This window comes from Lontra canadensis, unplaced genomic scaffold (genome assembly GCF_010015895.1).
Source record: "Lontra canadensis isolate GAN:19392208 unplaced genomic scaffold, GSC_riverotter_1.0 scaffold3, whole genome shotgun sequence".
Lineage (NCBI taxonomy): Eukaryota > Metazoa > Chordata > Mammalia > Carnivora > Mustelidae > Lontra > Lontra canadensis.
The window spans coordinates 54019155-54040357 of NW_022630997.1; the positions used below are offsets into that span (position 1 = coordinate 54019155).

Consider the following 21203-nt stretch of genomic DNA (forward strand, 5'->3'; position numbering starts at 1 on the left):
TCCTGATACCTAGACCAATTTTAGCTTATCACTGTTTTCAGTTGCTATATTTAAGATGCGAATAGTTCGCTGGATTAAATATTTTAGGCCTCACGCCAGTGCCTCCTACATAATAAGGATCCTTAGGCATGAAGCCCTGTTCTGATTCATAACATACCAAATAAATGGAAAAATCCCAAACAGTTGATGTGTCTTATATAACCCAGCATGCGTAATGCCAGAAGTAACTGCTCTGTATTTCCTAAGTGATAAGTCGCAGTACCTTCGTATTACAAGGAGCATTTCTAAGGGACTCTGCAGTTCTTTGTTGTGGTTGGGCCTGGTATACATCAATGGCCTGCCATTGGTTTTCAAAACAAAGGTGCACACAGACTCCCAAATTTTGGCTGCATTGTACTATCCCATGGGGGCTCAGGACAGTTTCATTTGATGGCTGAAGGGACAGCGCTGGCTGCTCGTAGCCCTCTTCATCTGTGTGGCAGTGCTCACGACTTGTGGATTCATCTCCGTACCCCAGGATGCTCAGGAGGACCGTGTAGAGACATGGAAGACAGTTCTGGGAAAGGAAGGGTGAACCAGTACACACACCTTGGAGATCCCAATTTTTACTGGAGTCTGGCAGGAGAATCTCCAGCCAAGTCCTTATACTAGTTTGAACCATAAAATTGTTGACCAGTCTGTTCTTCTTGTACCATGAGGTAGGGAGAAGAACATAAAATCCAGGAATCCTGATTGCTGTGTTCAGCAATTTCCTAAGTAGTTAAGCAAATCCTACCTCTTTTTGCTTCTGTTTCTTATTTATTGCAATAGAGATGATGCGGTAACCTCAACCTACCTCCAAAACCAAAATGTGTTTTAGAAAAATTGAAAGGTACAATTTTTTTTTGATAATACAAAACAAAGCTATATATTCAGACTAAGATTCAATCATTACTATATTGAATCTTTACCTACCAGTTGACTAGGTCAGGGCTATGTCTCTTGAGATTATTTAATACATATTGTTGAGGTGAGTCAAGGGCACTTACCTAAATTACTCTCCTAGCTCTAACAATTATAAATGAAGACATGGTGTGGTATACAGGTCAAGTGATCCTTCCAGGGGTGAGAGAGCCTGTTCTCGAAAGACAACCACTTCCTCGGGGAAGCAATGGAGTACAGGTTCGGCCGCCAGTATCTTATAGGCAGTCTCGCTCATGGGAAAGCAAGAAAGAATTTCTTAAAGGACATGTTCATGTGGGAAATAATTGAGACGGACGAGCTAGATGAAGCAGAGCAAGAAAAGAGAAGGGATGACTGATAATGAGAAGGTTGAAGACCCTAGAGGCTCTCCATTTTTTTTTGTTGTTGTTGTTCAGTGCTCGCCTTTTGCCTGACAAATGGAAAAGGCTTTCAGTCATATGTTTTGGAGAGCCTGGCAACTACAGCATTTACACATTACGAACCAACAATAACTCCCAACTACTTTATGCAACATTCAGCTACATTGTTGTTTTAACTCAATGGGGGGCAATAATTCTCTGAAATGGAAATGACTAAAATGTTCAGAAGAGTTAAATCTTCCTCGTGTTAATAGTCCATCTTTGTGGCTTAAGGTGGAGAAAGGAAAAAAAAAAAAAAAAAAAAAGGAAAATTCTCCAGGGCTGTTCTATGTTCTGAGTTGCTGAGCACTGAGAGAGCTGTGGATAGACTTGTTTTTTCCAAAGCAGCGTATTACCATTTCTCTTGTGCTTTCTCATCCCAAGAGATAACCAGAAACATGTCCAAACACAGCAGAGTTTTCAAACATGCCTGTTAATGAATCCACCTGGAAAACCTACATTTCAGAAATAATTTCTCCATCTCTGGCTGTCTTCCAGGCTTACTTGGATCTTTGTATTTCAGAGTAACAAAAAATAAATAGATTATGAATTTTAAGGTTACTGGCTCCCAGCTCTATAACTGTGTTCTCCTGCAAGTCTTCTGCAAAGACAAACTTACCCCATACTAAAATGTCCTAAAATGGAGTAAGGGAAGAGTTCATTTTGCTTTCATTTTAAACTTCAGGGATATTTTGGAAAAGGAGCTACACCTCTTTCTACGTCCTATGTTTAGTACCCTGGCTAGAATGGAACTTTTATTAACATTTTCCATTTTTATTCATTTTGCAATAAGCTACCTGTTTTTAGCTCTAAGAGTACTTTCACATTGCACCATTATCAGGGAGCTTTTAGGAAAGGGAGAACTTTACCTGTCACTCAGTTGAACTGTTCTAACCTATCTAGTCCTAACATCATTTATAACATTCTGCCTAATACACAATAGTGTTAGCACATAATCTGTGCCCACAGCCCACTAAGATACCTTAAAATTCTATACTGCAAGGAAAGTTTTTTAAACGAAAGTTGTAAGTGAAAGTGGTTTGAAATTCTGCCCCAGGCTACCACGAATCAGAACGTAAGATTACTCTATTGACCACAAAATATTAGGATATACAAAACTCTCCTCCCCTGATACAAATGGTCTTCTGTCCCCTGAGAGGGAAGTTATAATCTTACTTTATGTTCCCAGAAAATTTCAGATAAACCCAAATAAATCCTGTTTTGTAGCTGAACCGAATCAACTTCACATTGAGGAGTATTAGAAATTCCCACCCACCACCAACACTCGATGTGTTGGTTTGCATTTTTTTTTTCCCTCCCTATAGGAAACCTCTTTCTTCTCAGTATTTATTTTTATTTCTAATCAGTCTCCAGGAGAATATTTAGGTCTCTGAATTCTGGGTGAGAAAAGACACTGCAAGGGGCCTGGATTCCTGGTCTTCCTTTTGATGTAAACCAGATCATAGTGGACAGACTTGATGAGAGTGGGTTTTTTATCGGCACAGCCAAGTAAATCTCTTAAAAACACTGTCTTTATGAAAACAAAAGCCGGCCAACGCTGTATTTATTTTTTTAAACTGGTTCCCAGTCCCCTCTACGTAAAGATAAAGATGGAAATATTGTTTTGCCTTTCAGCGTTAGAAGAACCCTGGCAGATTTGAATTGTGCACCAGCAGGGGCCTTTCTGGCCAAGGGCCCGGTGGAAAGATGCTAACCATGCTTAACATGTGTTAGGGGACAGTGACCTCATTTTCAGGGATGAACTAAGGTTAGTTCTAAGCGAAGCCCTTACAAACAAAGGCAGCCTTGTAGCAATGGGAAGGAATCTGTGGAGACAGCCCTTGGTCCTTCAGGTGGTTTTGATAGGGATGATTACAAACACAGATAGCCTTTCGAAGCGTTTTCCTTCCTTGTTAAGCCCTCCCCAACTCCCCCTCCCCTCCCAGTGCTGGTGTATCTCCAGTAACTAGGTAGCAAATAAATAAAAAAGAATGAAACCTTAGGAACTCAAGATCTTCCCTAACTAAAACAGAGTTTTTTTTCAAGCACTTGCCAGACAAAATTCCCTTTTAGGATATCTGCACCCCACCCCCAAAACACACACCTAAAAAGGACTTACTTGTGGAGATAACTAATACCCCTTGGTGGCTTGGGGGTGGGGGTGGGGGGTGGGGGAGAAAACCAGTACCCGAAGGATCTGTGGTTGTTAATGACAGGAGGCAGATTGTCGCATGAATGTCACAGTTGTTGTGGGTTGCGCAATTCATCACATTCTTTTGAAATTGGTCAGGAATTAGATCACTGTGCAAGAGATCTATAAAATATCAGCACATAACATCTCCCCCCCACCCCATATGCTTGGGTACTCCCATGGCTCTGTGTCCACTCTCAAAGCCTTACATTCAGAAGAACGAGACTCTTGAGCCACTTTTTTCTGTCCAAAATTGTTTTATTCCAGATAAACATATTAGTCTTAGATTTTGAGAAGTTCTGCGAAGCATCTCCACTTGTATTTCAAAACTGTACTTGACGTTAAATCAGTGACTAAGGAGCAGTGGCATGGAGGACTTTGGGATTTTGAAAAGCAGCCCCCATACTCTATAAATCCCCCTCCTGACTAAGAATAATTTACAAATCTGTATCACTTTATTCAGCAACAATTACTGTCTGATACTACCAAGAACAGCCTGACATCTGTAGTTTCTGGGTATAAAAGTTTGTTTTAAACGGGGGATATAGAAGAGTAAGAAGGAGGGGAGGGAGGGAAACATGAAAGCCAAAATTGTAAAAATCTGGCATGCAGATCTGAGACATTGTCTTAGTGAAATTAAAAATCTGGCAGCAGACCTTCAGAATGCCTCTTGCATCATTCCTTTCTTTTGCATTCCACCTGCTATTGCCCCCAGATATCCATATCACATAGAGCCATATTTTTTTTCTTTTTTTAATCAAAGTATAATTAACATACAATATTGCATTATCTTCAGGTGTACAACGTACTAATTCCACAATTCTATTCATTATGCTATGCTCACCAAGATAAATGTAGTCACCATCTGTCACCATACAATGTTATTACAGTATTATTGACTGTATTTCCTATGCCTGTACTTTTCATCTCTGTGACATTTATTCTGCAACTGGAAGTCTGTACCTCTTTGTCCCCTGTATCTATTTGCCCTTCCCCCCACTTCCCCCCTTGGCAACCACCAGTTTGTTCTCTGTACTCAAGAGTCTGGTTTTTGTTTGTTTGTTTCTTTGTTTGTCTGTTTTTTAGTTGCTCCATATAAGTGAAATCATATGTTATTTGTCTTTGTCACACAGAGCCATGATTTTTATTGTGGCCGAATTCAGTGGCACTCACATCTGGTTGCACATTAGATTCATTTGAGCTATTAAAATGTCCCATCTCAGACCACTGGAACCTCTTGGGGGTAGGGGCCTGAGTGTCTGATTTGTTTGTTTGTTTATTTGTTTAAGTCTTCCCCTGGAGATCTTTGAGGTGTCATAAATTGACAAGCATTGGTCCACAGCTCCTTTTGTCTCCATTTTCTCCAACATGATTCTGCTGTCAATTGGGCTAAAGTCTAGATCTAATGATTTCTTCCCACTCTGCAAAACCCTTCTCTGGCTACTGATATCTTTATGATGAAGTTAGGTCAGATTTAAGTGCCATTCCAAATCTTCTAGTAACCCCTCCTTTACCATTCTCTCCAGGGGCCTCCCCTTTCCGGTAGAAATTGCTTATTTGCCATTCCTGAAACCTTGCCATTTCTATATCTCTGCTCACTTTTCCTTTCTTCTTCTTCTTCTTCTTCTTCTTCTCCTTCTCCTTCTCCTTCTCCTTCTCCTTCTTCTTCTATTTTATTTATTCATTTGAGAGAGAGCGAGAGCACCAGCCAGGGAGATGGTCAGAGGGAGAGGAAGAAGCAGGCTTCCTTCCGGCTGAGTGGGGAGCTCCATATTTGGGATCAGGACCAGAGCTGAAGAAAGATGCTTAACTGACTGAGCCACCCAGGGGCTCCTCCTTTCTTCTTTTCCCCCCTTACTGGAGCCCTTCTAGAATTCCTGCCTCTCCTCCTCTTAGCTGTTCAGCCATATTCAGTATGTAGAAATGGTTTTTCTCAGTAGCGTCTGTGGACTTCATCCTCTTCTGTAGGTTCTGCTACCATAAAATCTCGTCCCACATGCCGGCTCCAGCCTGCACGGCCAGACTGTACGATCACTGAAAGCAGTAACTGTATCCTCAGAGTCGAGGCCAAGTAGACATCACTGCTGAGCTGCCAGATGTTGAACCCTGTGTGGACTATGAACTCCCAGTCCTGGTGATGGAGTAAATGCAGTAGCCACTTTGAGGATCTGTTTTACTGCTCAAGAGAGATACAATGTTGATTCCTTGAAGACCCAGACTTGTGATTTCACTTTTAGCACAAGCCCACAGTGAAGTTAAGAATGTGGGTTTAAGTAAACAGATTTACCCATTTTCTGACGTGTCTGTGTAGATGCAGCTGGTGCTGCCATTCACGCCTGAATCAGTGCATCCAGTGTAAGAAGATCATAACATCGGTGCTCTTCCTGGGCCATATTTTCTGAGGCATGGCCAGGCAACAGTTCTGTTAGATCTGCCCACCCCCCAGATGATGCTTCTGGAGGGGTTTATTAGAAGCTTTATTAAAAGTGTCTTAGAACCCTCTTGAAATTAACTTCTTGAGAAGTTGAAAGCATGATTAACAGAAGGCCTTTTATTCAGCAAAACTTGTATCAGTAGTTATTTGGTTAACTTTAAAAAAATAACTATCAGTCAGGAATACTAAAAGGTACGTATATTTCATAAATATCTGAGTGTTGTCCTAAGTCACAGAAAAATACATCCATTTTCCCAAAGTGTATATAAAGATGAAGGCTTTTCTCTGAGCATGAATCCCCTGACTGTTACTCTTTTTGGCCTTCTATACCATAAATGCTCTTTCTAGGAGTTCCGGTTTCAGTCTCTTCGAAGGAAAGCTTGAGATTAAAGCAATTGGTGAAGTAATGTGAGTACAGAATCTTTCTGGATTTTTCTGGTTTTTATTTTAGTCTCTTACTGTCATCCCATTCATATCTGATTCAGCAGGAATATTTTTAGGAAACTTCTAATAAGTCTTTCCAAAGCATTTAATTTAGTTTTCATAAAAAATATCCTGTCTCTGCACTATTTTATACTTTAAATAGTACATAATTAAATTACATAATTACAACAACCAGGACCACTGGCATAAACATGTGGGAAGAAAACCACAACTGATTACCAGGTCGGAGCGGGGGCGTCTGTATTCTGGCACCATCCTATGTTGACAAAAGGAAAGGTGAGGGACAGATGTCAGTTAGAAGAACAATGACTACACTCCAGCAGGACCCTGAAAGAACCTAGCAGAGTACCTGTCACTCTGATGACTCTAAATAAATGTTCTTGCTCTTTCTTTCCTTCTTTACTCAACGAATGTACGTTCTTCTTCCTCTTTTATATTACTCTGGAGCATGTAGCCAAGGAAGCCTGAAAGAGTGGGGATTAAGGGCAGAGTTCTAAAACCAGGGAGACACGAATTCGAATCTTGCCTCTGCCGGTTTCTAGAAAAATGCCCTTGGGTAAGTTACCTAACCTGACTTTCTGATCTGTAAATGTGGATGATGGTAACGCAGATTTCCCATCCCTGTGAGAGGAATTTGGGGCAATCTATGGAAAATGCCCCACAGATTATAGGTGTCCAATCGTTGTTGGCCATGAGACCATGTTCTTAGATACCAGAGCACTTCAGTGTCTTCTGAGTCACAAAGTACAGTAGATTGCAGACCTCACCTGCACGAACCTTCTGACAGGTATCGCTAAAACAAATAACATTGCTCCGCAGGTGATCCCAGCAAGCATCACAGAAATCGGTGCTCTGCCCAAGGTGAAGTAGGGAATCCTAGTAATCTCAGACCCGCTGAGCACTGCCCCTTGTGTCGTCTCTTCAAGTGCAGAAGAACCCAAGTCTGTCACTAGACCCTTAACCTTTCTTGGATGAAATGGAGAGATAGTAAGAAAGAGCAGACGGTTTGGGTTCCGAGTTAAGTTGCTGTAGGTGTTTGCTCCTCAGGGAGTAGTTGGAGCATTGGTCCATACAAGGGTCGGCATTTCTTCATTCAGCATTTACTGGGATTCTGTTATGTAGAATGCAGCCCTGAATAAGACGAGGACCTGCCCTACAAGAGATTACAGTCCATCTTGATAAACAGTTTGTACCTGAGCAGAGCAGACCAAGTGCTATAGGAGCCCCGAGAGGGGGATCGTGTGGCGTTTGTGGAGGAGGATTGCACAGGTGAAGTGACATTGGAGCTGGGCCTAGGATTGAGCTGCTGAGTCTGTTAATGGGGGAGGGGCTCCGAGGGCTGGTGGTCAGCATTACTGGCAAAGGGATGCACTGCCTGATGTCACAGTGCCAGGAAATTATGGGGCCTGTCTACAAATAATAATCCCCTTCGGGGATAAAAAGCTGTCTAGATTGCCTTCAAGATCAGCATGCCTGTTTTTAGTTCAGTCTGGAAGTGTTTGTTTGCCTCGGGTTTTAAAGGGCCTCCCAGACCATCCCAGAGCAATTGAATATTGTGGTTTAAGAGCAGAAGCATTCTTACAAATGAAGTATGCCCTCAGACATCAACAGATAAAGCAGATAACAGTGCATCTACCTGGGATGAAACTGTAGACAGGCATAAGGAAATCGGCCTCACTCTTGATCTCAGGATGTTTGACTCCTAGGGCCACACAGAACCACTGGAGTAGAGGGGAGAGTTTGGGCTTTTCTCAAGCAGTAATGGCTTTCAGTCCTGACTGCTTACTTATTAGCTGTGTGACCTAGGGCAAGCCACTTACTTTTAAAAACTTAGTTTTTCACCTCTGTCATGAAGGTCCCTGTCCTGACTGAATTTTTAAGAAATAAACACTAAAAATGCATGTATAAAAATTACATACATAAAATGCTTAGTGAAGTCTCTTAATTGGAGTCGTTCGTCATGATTTTCTCAGAATCCCCAGTGGATCCTCAACGGTGTTCAGCGCTTCTGGAATATTCAACTAGGGGGCGTGTTCTGACTACAGCCTCCTAGAGGTTTTTAGAATGATCTGGGCAACAAGGGCTAGAGTCTGAACTGAGCAATTAGAGCAGGATGAATGAGGAAAAAATGTTAAGTGGGGGCACCTGGGTGGCTCAGTCGGTTAAGCCTCTGCCTTTGGCTCAGGTCATAATCCCAGGGTCCTGGGATCGAGCCCGAATCAGGCTCCCTGCTCAGTGGAGAGCCTGCTTCTCCCTCTCCCTCTCCCTCTGCCTGCTGCTCTCCCTGCTAGTGCTCTCTATCACTCTAATAAATAAATAAAATCTTAAAAAAAATACTAAGTGTATTTCCAGCTGTAAGGAAAGCTAAGATGTTAGAATAATGATAAAAGTAAGTCCTTTGAAATTTATTTGTAAGCTGGCACAAAAATGTAAGGGCTCTATAGAGGTAAAATGACATGAAAGCAAGAACCAGTTTCACTTGTCTGCATAAACACAGGGCACAGAAGATAAAGCTTCGAACATACCCAAAGTACACAGTTTAATAAGAGATCCCCTAATAAACTGGGCCCCAAAGGTTGTGGCTCCCAATATAAAGGTGGATAAGAAATAAACCCACTCCATAGAAAGTGTAGCAAAAACTTCCCTGTCTCAATTTATCACCACCTAGAAGGGGGGAAAAATATTTCCTGAGAATTTGTAACCACAAGGAATCCCTCCTATCCATACCAGTTGGAAGTCTAAATTTATCTGTGTGGTCTTTTAAAACAAAGGCAAAAAACGCTCAAGGCAAGCATTTATTTTTTTTAAAGATTTTTATTTATTTTTTTGACAGATTTATTTTTTTGACAGACAGATCACAAGTAGGCAGAGAGGCAGGCAGAGAGAGAGAGGAGGGAGCAGGCTCCCCACTGAGCAGAGAGCCCCATGCGGGGCTCTATCCCAGGACCCTGGGAGCATGACCTGAGCCGAAGGCAGAGGCTTTAACCCACTGAGCCACCCAGGTGCCCCAAGCATTTATTTTAAAAATAATCTTGGGTTGATAGTGCCTCGAGGCAACTGGAAGGAGCAATCATAAAGTCCTTTTCAGAGTGTGCATCATTAACCCAGGCCTGAAAGAATCCCCAAAGATTAATTGCTAAGGAATATGAAATGATCAATAATCACAACCATAGAAAGTATAACCTGGTACAATCACTTTGAAAAACAGTTTGCCTTTAACTAATAAAGTTGAGTTAGTGCATACCAAATGACACAGCATTTACGATACTAGGTATATGCCTTAAAAATCCTTGCCTGTGTGCACTGGGACTGGGTCCAGAATGTTCATGGAAGCACACTTCGTAGGAGACCCAAACTGGAAACAACTCAAACATTCATCAACTCCACAGTGGATAAATAGATTGTGTTACAATCACGTAATGGAATCCTCTGCAGCCTCCGTGATAAACGGACTGCAGTTACCCATGTCAGCATGGAGGATTCCAAGAAACAGAACAGCACACAAAGGAGGCATGTCACAGAAGGGTCCAAATGTAGGATTCCTCCTACAGAGAATGCAAAGACAGTCAGCTACATAGTATTTAGGTTAGAGAGGTTTACATAGATGTGAAAACTATGAGGAAAGTTGTAAGAATGATTAAATGGAACAGAGGATGCCTTTGGAGAGCTGGTCAAGGAAGGACTGATGGGAAGTCCGTAGAGCTGCTTGTAAATTTCATTCTTGAGCTTACCGGGCGTGCCGGCGTTTCTTTCATTATTCTCTAAACTGTTGATATATGTTTCGTGCATTCTTTTGTATGTATGATACACATTATGATAAGTACTTTTTAAAAAAAAATTTGTTTTTAGAGAAAGAATTGGGGGGGCTGCAGAGGAAGAGAGAGAATCTCAAGCAGACCTCCTGCTCAACGTGGTCCCCACTCAGGGCTCCATCTCACAATCCTGAGATCATGACCTGAGCTGAAATCAGAGTCAGATGCTTAACCAACTGAGCCACCCAGGTGCCCTGATAAATACTTTTTATGGGGAAATAAAAGCTATAAAAGCCCCCTGGAGACAGAATATTTGATAGAAAGCATACACATCATTTTCTGGAAGAGAGTCTGAGGGAGAGAATGAAGAAGAAACAAGAAATCAAGGATTCACACCTCTCATTTCCTCACAGAGGCACACACACATGATCTGTAGCTGTGTATGGAGACCACTGTTAACTAGACTATTGTGGTGATCCCTTTACAATATATATAAATATCAAGTCATTGCCTCATATGCCTGAAACTAATGTGATATGTCAATTATACCTCAGTTAAAAGGTTCACACCAAAGTTGTATACTTGAGTGGCTAGGAAATTTGGGGATCTTCAGATCAAAGTAAGAGAATCAAAGGAATTTATGATTCATATCTCTAACATTAGTACCTAGTTACAGTGGCTGATGCGTTATATGTTCTTGGTAATGTTTGTTGTACCTGGAAGTACTTACATGGTTCATTTAGTGGTTGGATGGACTGATGGATGGATGGAAGATGAATGAATGAGTGAACCGAGAGTCTCCAAGCATAAACTATGGAGCAAACACTTATTAAGCCCCCCCATTTCTTGAGAGAGATTGAGGGTGCACACATGCATGCTCACGAGGGTGCTCGAGGGGCAGAGGGAGACGGAGAGAGAATCTTAAGCAGGCTGGAGCGCGAGGCGGGGCTCGATCCCAGGACCCTGAGATCATGACCTGGGCAGAAATCCAAGAACTGGACACTCAACTGACTGAGCCACCCAGGTACCTTAAGCTTTTCCTTAAAGTAGTGATGAACAGCTTGCATTCTGGAGTCAGACTATCTGGGTTTGCATTCCTGCCATTCATAAGGTGTGTGTCCCTGGGGAAATCAGGCGTTCTTTCTATTGCTTATCCTCATCTGTAAAATGGAGCTAGTAATGGTACTTAGGGCCGCCGTAGCAAACCACCACAAACCTGGTGACTTACAACAATAGAAATGAATTGACTGACAGTTCTGGAGACCAGAAGTCCAAAATCGAGTGTCCACAGGGCCCTACTCCCTCCAAAGTCTCTGCTGTGTTATTCTTCTTTGACTCTTCCAGCTTCTTGTGGCTCCTGGCATTGTTTATCTTACTGTCGACTTACTTCCAGTCTCTTCCTGCATCTTCACATGTTCTCTATTATGTATTTGTGTGTCTCCTCTTCTTTTCTTTTCTTTTTTTTTTTTTTGAGGTATAGTTGACATGTAACATTATATTAGTTTGAGGTGTACAACATAATGACGTTATACGTATATATCTTTTCTTCTTCCAAAGACATCAGTCATTGTATTTAGGGCCCATTTGAATGCAATCTGACCTCACCTTAGCTAATTATATCTGCAAAGATCCTATGTCCAAATAATGTTTATGTTCTGAGTTTGCAAGTGGACATGAATTTTGGGGAGAAACTGTTTAACTCACTGTACTACTTCATGGAAATATTATAAGGGCTAACTTAATATAAGGACTCATGCAATTAATATATAGAATATTAAGTGACTAATATAATGAAGTTATTATAAGTACACACAACAGTGTCTAGCATGTAGTCAGAGTTATGAAGTGTTGGCTTATTACTGAGGTTACTGAGGTTGGGATTTGGGAAATTCTTATTCATTCCAATCACTGCTTTCTGCTGAGTAATATCAATATTCCAGTATTGGTGGGAATGCTGAGTTATTAGGTTAATTCATAATAATGCTTGACTCTATCCTTGAAGCTGTTTTCTTGAAAAACATCCGTGGTTCATATTTCTTTCCTGTCTAGTAAAATGACTAAGTAGACAAGACATGAAGTGGTGATGAAGATATTATCATTTTCCAGATGCTTCTTTCAGATTTTGGTCATCTAGGGGAAAAAAAGACTGACCAATCTGCTTGCATTCATTTTATGTCAGTTGACTCCTTAAGGTGACCTCCTCTGTAGGACTTTTCATGTGGCAGAGCTCAGCTTCTCAGGAGACCTGATGTCCTTCTGTAGTGCTGTGTCTACAACTGGCCTGGGGCATTGTTATGATAGAACATTTAAGATGAAAAAGCAGGCTGTAGCCTGTGGTAAGAGTAACTCCTTAGTTTCTGAGGAAATGACAGCTAAGAGATGCAATACACTGATATTGAGCCAAATGCAAAATCTTATATGTATTTTAGCATTAAGGAAATCAAGAACATTGTAAAGGTACTGTGGACAAAATTTGAAAAAAAAAAAAATAGTGAAGAATCCATTATTTCCCTGCTACCTAGGCAACATGATTTGGAAAAGCTTAAGACTGAGGTGAAAAGCAAGTGAGTCTTCATTTGTGCTGCTCTGTTGCGTTTGCCGCCACGCACCCAGATGTCAGCACGCCTAGTGCACCATCAGTATTCAACAAATGTTCGTGGAAGGAATATGTGGCTGCATTGCTTGCTGGTGGTTGATAATAAATGGAAGATCTTCTTGGCTCCTTTTCTGTAGCCATGAATAACTTCACTTCCTAAGACGTCATTTTTCTTCTAGGCAGATTTCATGTTCCTCCTCTTGCTTTTTTATATTTTCCTCCCTGTTTCTCCCTGCATACTCTTTCTTTGAAGTATAAAGTGGCTGATTATTAAGTATTCGTGTGTTAAGCATGCCTGTATGTAACAGAGGGCTGAGAAAAGTGAAGAAAAACAAGTTTTGTTTTTTCTCTTGTTCTTAAAGTTCTCAGGTGGTAAACTACCTACCTCAGAGGATTATCTGGTACCAGGGTCACTGGGTGAAATAGATATGGTGAAGGTATCCATCAGAAAGCCCTTCATCATTAGAGTAGGTGTTCTTAAACATGAATCCATGAGAAGGCTTGGCAATCCTGAACCACATGACGTTAGTGTGCGAATTATGTGTGTGCCTGCAGATTTGATGTGTATGTGCAGATTTGGTGTATGGATGTGTCCATGTGCAGCTGTTAAAGGAAAAATATTTCCTTGTAATTTTTGTTAATCTCAAAAGAATCTGAACTCCGAGTAGGTAGAGAACCACTGAATTAGAAAATGTGGCTTATGTTGTTTGTATTTGGCTTTGCTTTAGGGAGTCTGGTGGGAAAATTCTGAGAGGTAAATGGACAGTATATCAATCACCAAACTTCTCAGATGTGGAATGAATGCAGAGGCTTTCCTTGAATCATGATACCTCTATTTGAACTTCTTTAGCTGCTGTTTTTATGCACTTTAAGTCAGAAGTGGGGATGCTTTACTCACAGTTGTTATCTCTGGCAGTTGAAATATCCAGACAGACTGATGTCGTTTGTTCCCAGAATGGCATCAGAGCCCTTCTGGGCAAATTCACTGATAAGCCATTGAGCAGGCACAAAGGAGATGATGTTTTATGGTACAATGAGCCATCCTTGCTTAGCTAATTTATTTCTAACTGAACTTTAAACCAGACCAAGAAAAAACCCAAAAAGAAAAAACCAAACAAGAAAAAACCCCTAACCATCTCAAAGTAGTGAGCCTCTTTAAAAATCGTATTTCATTTTTCTTAAAATTCCTGGAAACTTCGGTTTGTCCTTTGTCTGATTTGAAGCTCTGATTAAACGATTTGCATGCTTGACTCCAGTCCCAGTTTTATTTTGGCAACAGCTGCGTGTGTTTCCAGATACCTGACTCAGTGGCTTCCTTTATCATTTCTGGCAGTCAGCTTGGTATTCTAGTGGCTTCTCCATTGAAATAGCTGCTGTTATTGTGAAGAAACCTTCCTGTATTGTTGCAGGCCATATTTTAATTAATATAGTTACTTCCACACAATTTACTTATTTATTGGTTCATTCATTCACAAAACATTTTTAAGCACCTGCTAATGGGCCAGGATGCTTCTAATTGCAGGGAAAACAGAAAGATGAATGTTATACTGTAGTCACTGCCTTGTGGTAAGTCTAGGCATGTGGTAACTCAGGCCAAAGAGTGAAGCCTATGAACCCTATAATCTGTAAATAAATTAGCTAACCCCTCATTCAGAGCAGTGGTTCCCAGCTGGAGAAGTCCCTCCCTCCCCTGCCGGCAAGAGAAATTTGGCAACTGAGGATACATTTTTACTAGTCGCACTAGGGGGTAGTTGGTAAAGGCCAGGAATGCTAGTAAACATTGACACTGAACAGGAGCATCTCCCACATCAAAGAATTACCTGAATCAAAATGCCAGTAGGGGCTCCCAACTGGCTTACTCCATGGAACATGTGACTCTTGATCTCTGGGTTGTGGGTTCGAGCCCCACGTTGGGTGTAGAGATTACTTAAAATAAAGTAAAATCTTAAAAAAGAAATGCCAGTAGAGCTGAGATTGGGAAGGCCTGTTTTAGAGGAAAAGGGATACTCCTTCAGAGAGGCATACATGAGAAGGATGGACACTGTAGAGATGGTGGGCTCTCCTTTGAGAACCTGAGCAAGTCGAATCCTAACTAAATTGGCCCAACCAGAACCAAAGACGCTTCAGAGAGATGGGATTTCCTTCAGCTCAATTACATTTCCAGGGATGAATTAGCATTCCTCAAAGATTGGAGTCTTGTCCGCTTTCCAGTTGTCTACCCCTTGATCTGCCTCTGCTTGTTCTTAAGGGGCTTAAAATTTAGGGAGGAAGAAGGACAGGTAAACCCAAAACTCTAATGCCTATGTGAGAAATACCAAGAGGGCTTAATGAAATTAATACTCTGGGAGCACCGAGCAATGCATCTATGCCCAGGAGGACTGGGAAGGCTTTCCAGATGAGGTGGCCTGTGAACAGGGCCATCGAAGGTATTTGTCAAATGGCTGACAGAAGACACTCTCCTCTGTTATTTAAGCCATACCCTGCATGATTGCTTTGATAACCAGTGATGAGATGGTTTTGGCTCTCCTTTTGGAAACCTGCTTCTATGGTGTTCTATACGGAGCAGGACTCCTTTCCAAATTGTACAGATCTGACTTTGAAGTTTTTCCTCTCACTGTCTTTCTTTTAAAGACTTCACTAGTAGGTGGTTTCAACCCCATAATCGTGGGTACTAGAGTTTAGCAGAAAGGCAGAGTTGTAAGCTTTTGGTGAATGTATCGCAGATTTGGTTTTTGTTGTTTTTAAATTCATATGCATTTATTTATTTGCTCCTGCTAATACTCAGGTGGCGGCCTTAGCTTACTTGAAAATATATGGGAAGTGTGCTTCCTAATTTGGGTAGACATTTATAGATGCTTTTCAGATACATTCAATGTTCCAGCACATTGCTATGTGCTGTAGAAAAATCCAAGAGAACATCCTCCAAATTCCTCTTAAACTAGTATAACAATGTTAAATGTATTTGTGAAGCTATGAATCGAAAAATTGGTTGTAATAGTTTGGTGTGAAAGAATGGGATAGATGTGAAGTTTCTGACAAAATAAAACAGTGAGATTTTCATAATGAGACTACTAGGAAGTTATGGGGTTTCTCTTTACTCTCTAGGAATTGTATGTTGATTTAAAGTGCCTACATAGTATGGGGAATTTTCTCTTTCAGCTCAGAATCAGGACATCACATAAGGGGTAACTTTGTATACTTGAAAGCCACTTTTCAAGAATTTGTCCTTTCCCTAGTGACTTTAAAAGACCTTTAAGAGTATTTTCATGTTAGAAATATAATAGTTCAATTTAAAAATCTTTCTTTTAGTTTGGACTGTAAGTTGAATAGTTCTAACATTCTGTGAGTTTTGTTTTTCATCGAAATGTCTTTCTTTTTTATTTTAGTCTGATGCCAATGCCAGTTACTTAAGAGCAGCTCGAGCTGGACACCTAGAAAAGGCCCTTGACTACATAAAAAATGGGGTTGACATCAACATTTGCAATCAGGTTAGTTGTGGTTATTGATGCTATTTAATTTTTTACTGAAGATTTTAAACATCCAGACTGTGTGAAACTCCTTGAATCCTTCATTAGTTATTGCCAAGACTCTCTCTTTTTACCAGTTTAGTTTGTTTTTTGTTTTGTTTTGTTTTGTTTTTGTTTGTTTTTTAAAGGTTTTATTTATTTGACAGAGACACAGTGAGAGAGGGAACACAAACAGGGGGAGTGGGAGAGGGAGAAGCAGGATTCTCTCTGAGCAGAGAGCCTGACACGGGGCCTGATCCCAGAACCCTGGGATCATGACCTGAGCTGAAGGCAGCTGCTTAACAACTGAGCCACTCAGGTGCCCCTTTTTGTTGTTTTGTTTTGTTTTGTTTTGTTTGTTTGTTCAGTTGGTTAAGTGTCATCAGCTTAGATTTTCAAATGACTCTGCTTTGTTAAAGAAGCATTTAGAAATATAGGTAGGCATCCTTTAATAATTTCTAAAATTAGTAACTAATGATACCAGAACAACCCACCTGACTTTTAAGTACCTTTATTTGTAATTCAGGTTTCTACACTGCACACATACAAGTGATTGTTGGTGGGATATGATCTTAAGAGTTCTGCGTAGACTGTTTGCTGCTCTATTCTCAACATGCTAAGTAAAGCTTTCCCTTCACTCTTAATCAGAATGGGTTGAACGCTCTCCATCTTGCTTCCAAAGAAGGCCATGTAGAAGTTGTTTCTGAACTGCTACAGAGAGAAGCCAATGTGGATGCAGCTACAAAGGTCAGTATCCCCTATTGAATACTTTCTGTGTCACTTGACAGATTCAGTGAGGATTCAGCCCTCAATAAGAATCAGGGCAAGCATCTCATGAGATACTTGCCAACCACGTTCTCTTTGGGAAACTTATAAACATAGAGGGATTCCATATTTTATAAAATGTTAAAACAGAGAAATAAAGAGGGTGAGTTGATGTATCTTTTCATTTTACAGAAAGGAAACACAGCCTTGCATATAGCATCTTTGGCCGGGCAAGCAGAGGTGGTAAAGGTCTTGGTTACAAATGGAGCCAATGTCAATGCACAATCTCAGGTAAACCTACAACTCTATTGCCAATAAGTGTTGTAACTTACAGATGTTTTTTGATTCAAGTGCTGTATCCTCTAAGAATACAATTCAGTGAATAGCTACATTGTTGCAAATTATTTAAATTCATATATGTTCTGTTACATGTGAAAGAGATTTTTTAAAGTCATCCATCTTTGAAATTGGGCTGGTAGTCATAGACATAAATGTTTGGGGACTGTCTGTAATGCAGTCTTACACACTTTATTATGCTAGCTCAGGTCCAATCTCAGTACCTATTAACTTACAAAGGAGATGAAAATGCCTATAAATGAGGAAATGCCTCTTATAGGTCCCTTATGTTTCAGTGCTTTATCTAGTTGAAAAAGGGAAGACGCTGCTTAATTCCTATTTAGTAACTAAGGCCTCACCGTTGTTTCCTGAAACAGATTAAAAGAAAAAAACAGAATAAACTTTAAAATTCCCCAAACTAAAATTTCCACATTCTTTCATTTGGATATATGCTAATCATACATTCAGTAGGATGTTCTATGTGCTCCGAGTCTTGCATGAAGTTCTAAAAAGAATACCAATAGATTATGGTTTGGTAGGCTTTCAGTGTAAGAGAATTTACTTTAAAATAAGTTTAAAGATCGGTCCTCATAATCCGAATTTTTCATTATTGTACTCCCCGCCGAAATGAGGTTGTATAGGAAAGCAAACATCATCATAACACAGAAATAACTGCTAAGAACCTGACCATTTTTAGAACTGGTCCTTACTCAAGCGTTCTTTCTCAGTGGATGCTTCATGTACTCCTCCTGTTTGTCCGTCTGCACCCCAGGCAGTTGGATACTGAACAAATGGATTGCAGAACAAAACCGCAAGTTTTGCAAAAGACACAGGATGGCCTGAAGTTAGGGGGAGGGTGCTGGGGAACCCTGGCTTCACAACTAAGCTGTAGGTTGTGGTTTTCTAGCAATGTGTGAAGAATTAGGATGATTTCCTAGTAAGTGTTTCAAATGAGAATGAGTTGAAAATTAAAAGATTAAATGACCAAAAAATAAATAAATAAATAGGTGAGGTCTTTGGTTAGCAAATCCATTTGCAAAAAGGCTGTCTGTTTACTTATGCTGTGAGAATAAAAAGTGAAGGACATCAAACCGTCATAGAATTCTGTCGGAAAAATTACACGTTCCTCCGCAGAAATCCTTTTTGGTTTAGTCTTTGTTCATTGTGAGAACTCATACAGGAATTCCAATTATAACCAATATTTTGTTAACTCCTAAACTTGCTTTTATGGTTTCTAGTTTTGTCTTTTAGAAGAAAGTCTCAATCTAACCTTTTTCATTATTTACTCTGCCCTTTTGATTTCCAGTTTTAAGTGTACTCGATTTCCACAACCATCTTCAGTACTGATTATCTCTGGCTAACAGGAGCCTCCTATATTTTGTGGGTCCGTGGCATTGGGGTGACTTCCTCTCTGGTTGCCACGCCATAGGGACGTGGTGCTGATGCTGTTATATATCAGGGTCATGGAGGAGCAACCGCACTGCGCTTCCAGACGTGTGATTTCTTGTATGTCGGATCTGATTCTTTTCTAGTTCCTTGTGGTTGGACCTCTGAGACGTGGTCCACTTATGCTGATTCTCTCGGAGTGATGATGCTTTTCCAGAAGGGAATGATACCAAATAGAATATTGACAAGTATAGTCCATTGAGAGAGATACAGACGAGCCGACTATAATAAGCAAAGCATCGTGCTTTTAAAACATCTTTTTACTGGAAAGTAAAAGTGTTAAGCTCTGAGAGAGTGAGAGAACTCTTTAGTCCATTTTCATTTCCTTTATCCCCCCAAGGGAGAAGAAATAAACCTCCTTCTTTTAAACATTTCACACATTCTTGACTGAAGTTTAGAGCTGCTGTAATTTTAAACCTCCTTGACGATGTCGGAGAGAATCCACAATTGAAATCAAATTTCAGTTTATACACATTCCCTAGTGATGATGAAGTGACGGAGAAGAACATGGGCTGCGGAATTCCCTGTTCCCTGCAGCTGTGCTTGGCATGTCGTGCCCCCACAGTTCGTAGTAGAGCACCCCCTCGTCTGGACACGTGCCCCCATGTGCCTACTGAGCTGCATCATCCCGTGCACAGAAGAAGTAACAAGATGCCTGGGCAGCACACTGGGGTTTCCGTGATAACTCCTGGTAGTAGCTTTTCAATAGGAGCTTTTACAAAGAAAGGATAAGCAATAATGCCGTGAGATTAAATTCCGTTTAGGCGTCAGCACAGAAAACATCACAAGAGTACTAATATTCAAGAAAGACAGCATCCCTGTCTGAGTGAAGTTTTAACCAAATGGGTAATACGTAGTAGCCAACAAAACTAGTGTAAAGAGAGTCCCTCATCTTCCTTAAGCATAAAAGTTCTCCTTGTCTTGAAAATGAAAATGGAATTGGACGATATCAAGTTCTGATCTTATAAACTGAGGATCTATAAGCTAAGAATTTTTAAGATGTTACTTTTATTTTTGACATTGCCTTGATCTTATGTCTTAATAAGTTAGTTAACTCTTTCTTGTATTACTTAACATTCCAGAGATGATTTAGGCCTACCTTGAGAAAGAAATTAGGTTAGATAATTAAATTCTGATTATAAAGAACTCTACTATGATTAAGTCCTTCATACTTTGTACTAAATACGGCAATAAGGATTACTAGTATTTGCAATTGGAAAATCTCAAACTGCCCCATCAGATGACAGCCTTCACTTTTCTCCTTCTATCTTTATTCTGTAAATATTCTTGTTTATCAAGAAGCAAAGTCTATTTCCAATAATATTTTACCATAACTATCAAAGTATTCTAAATGGATAAGTTTTCATAATAGTATGAACAAAGACAAGACCCTTTGGGTTTTTGTGTTTTTTTGTATTGTGTGTTTTTAAATTCTGAATAGGTAATACATTCACAGGGTTCTACCACCAAAATGCATGGAAAGACAAAGTGGAGGTCCTCCTCCCACCACCAACCCCCATTTACTCAGTCCCCACCCATCTCCACCCAAGGGCGAAACAAGGACTGAGTTTCTGTGGATCTGTTTCAGAAAGGACAAGACCCTTTGATTAAACCAGTGCCTCCTTGGTCTTTCTGTGTTTTTCAATATTTTCTTGGTGGGGAGGTCAGATCTTCATGAAATCAGATAATAGGTATGATAGAGCCTCTCTGTCTTTTGACTTCATAGCACACATATTTTCTAACCAACAGTCATAAAAATCAATATCAGATGTTAGTCAGTGCAGATCCGTCCCCTGCCCTTATAGTTTAAATTCAGAAGAGCAATTATGATGTGCACAGGCTGCCTGTAGGAACCTAGGATGGGTAATAAAAGTACATGAATGAAATGTCAACCTTACTTAAATGGAATAACAGGAGGGCTTTCTATTTTATTTTATTTGTGTGGATATTAGGCAGCATGCTTCGGTATGACCTATAAAATTATAGGTCTACATCTTTGTATGCCTTTGATAACACCGTAATAAATGTTCCGAGCAGAAGGTGTTGAAGATAATGGATAAAATCAGGTATCAAAGAGCATACTTTCTCAATCTTGAGCTGTTCTGCCTTTTGAAAATTAAATCTATTGTTGCTACAGGAAAAAAAAAATGTAAATTGAGCACCCATATGTTCCATTTTGGCCAGCTCTTTGTTTTGGAAATTTCCTAAGTTAGGAAATTAATTTTTTAAAAAAGCAGTGGTGTACTTTTTTTCTCTTCAAAGAAAAATAACATTCTTTCTAAAATTGGACCATTCTCCCAATCCAGATGCTCTTTTACAAAAAATCATTTCAGCCGTAGGTTGTACAGTGACAACACATTGAATTATTGGTG

The 21203-nt window shown here is 40.3% G+C and overlaps 1 protein-coding gene across 12 annotated transcripts in view; it reads left to right on the plus strand.

Annotated features, from left to right (window-relative positions):
- The window catches only part of ANK3 (ankyrin 3), a 670144-nt gene that overhangs the window by 431060 nt on the left and 217881 nt on the right, over positions 1 to 21203 (plus strand). For all 12 annotated transcript variants that reach the window (XM_032842405.1, XM_032842415.1, XM_032842423.1 and 9 more), the window contains 3 exons: positions 16165 to 16266; positions 16933 to 17031; positions 17242 to 17340. In XM_032842405.1, coding sequence (XP_032698296.1) covers positions 16165 to 16266; positions 16933 to 17031; positions 17242 to 17340 — 300 coding nt within the window. The remainder of the gene's footprint in view (positions 1 to 16164; positions 16267 to 16932; positions 17032 to 17241; positions 17341 to 21203) is intronic.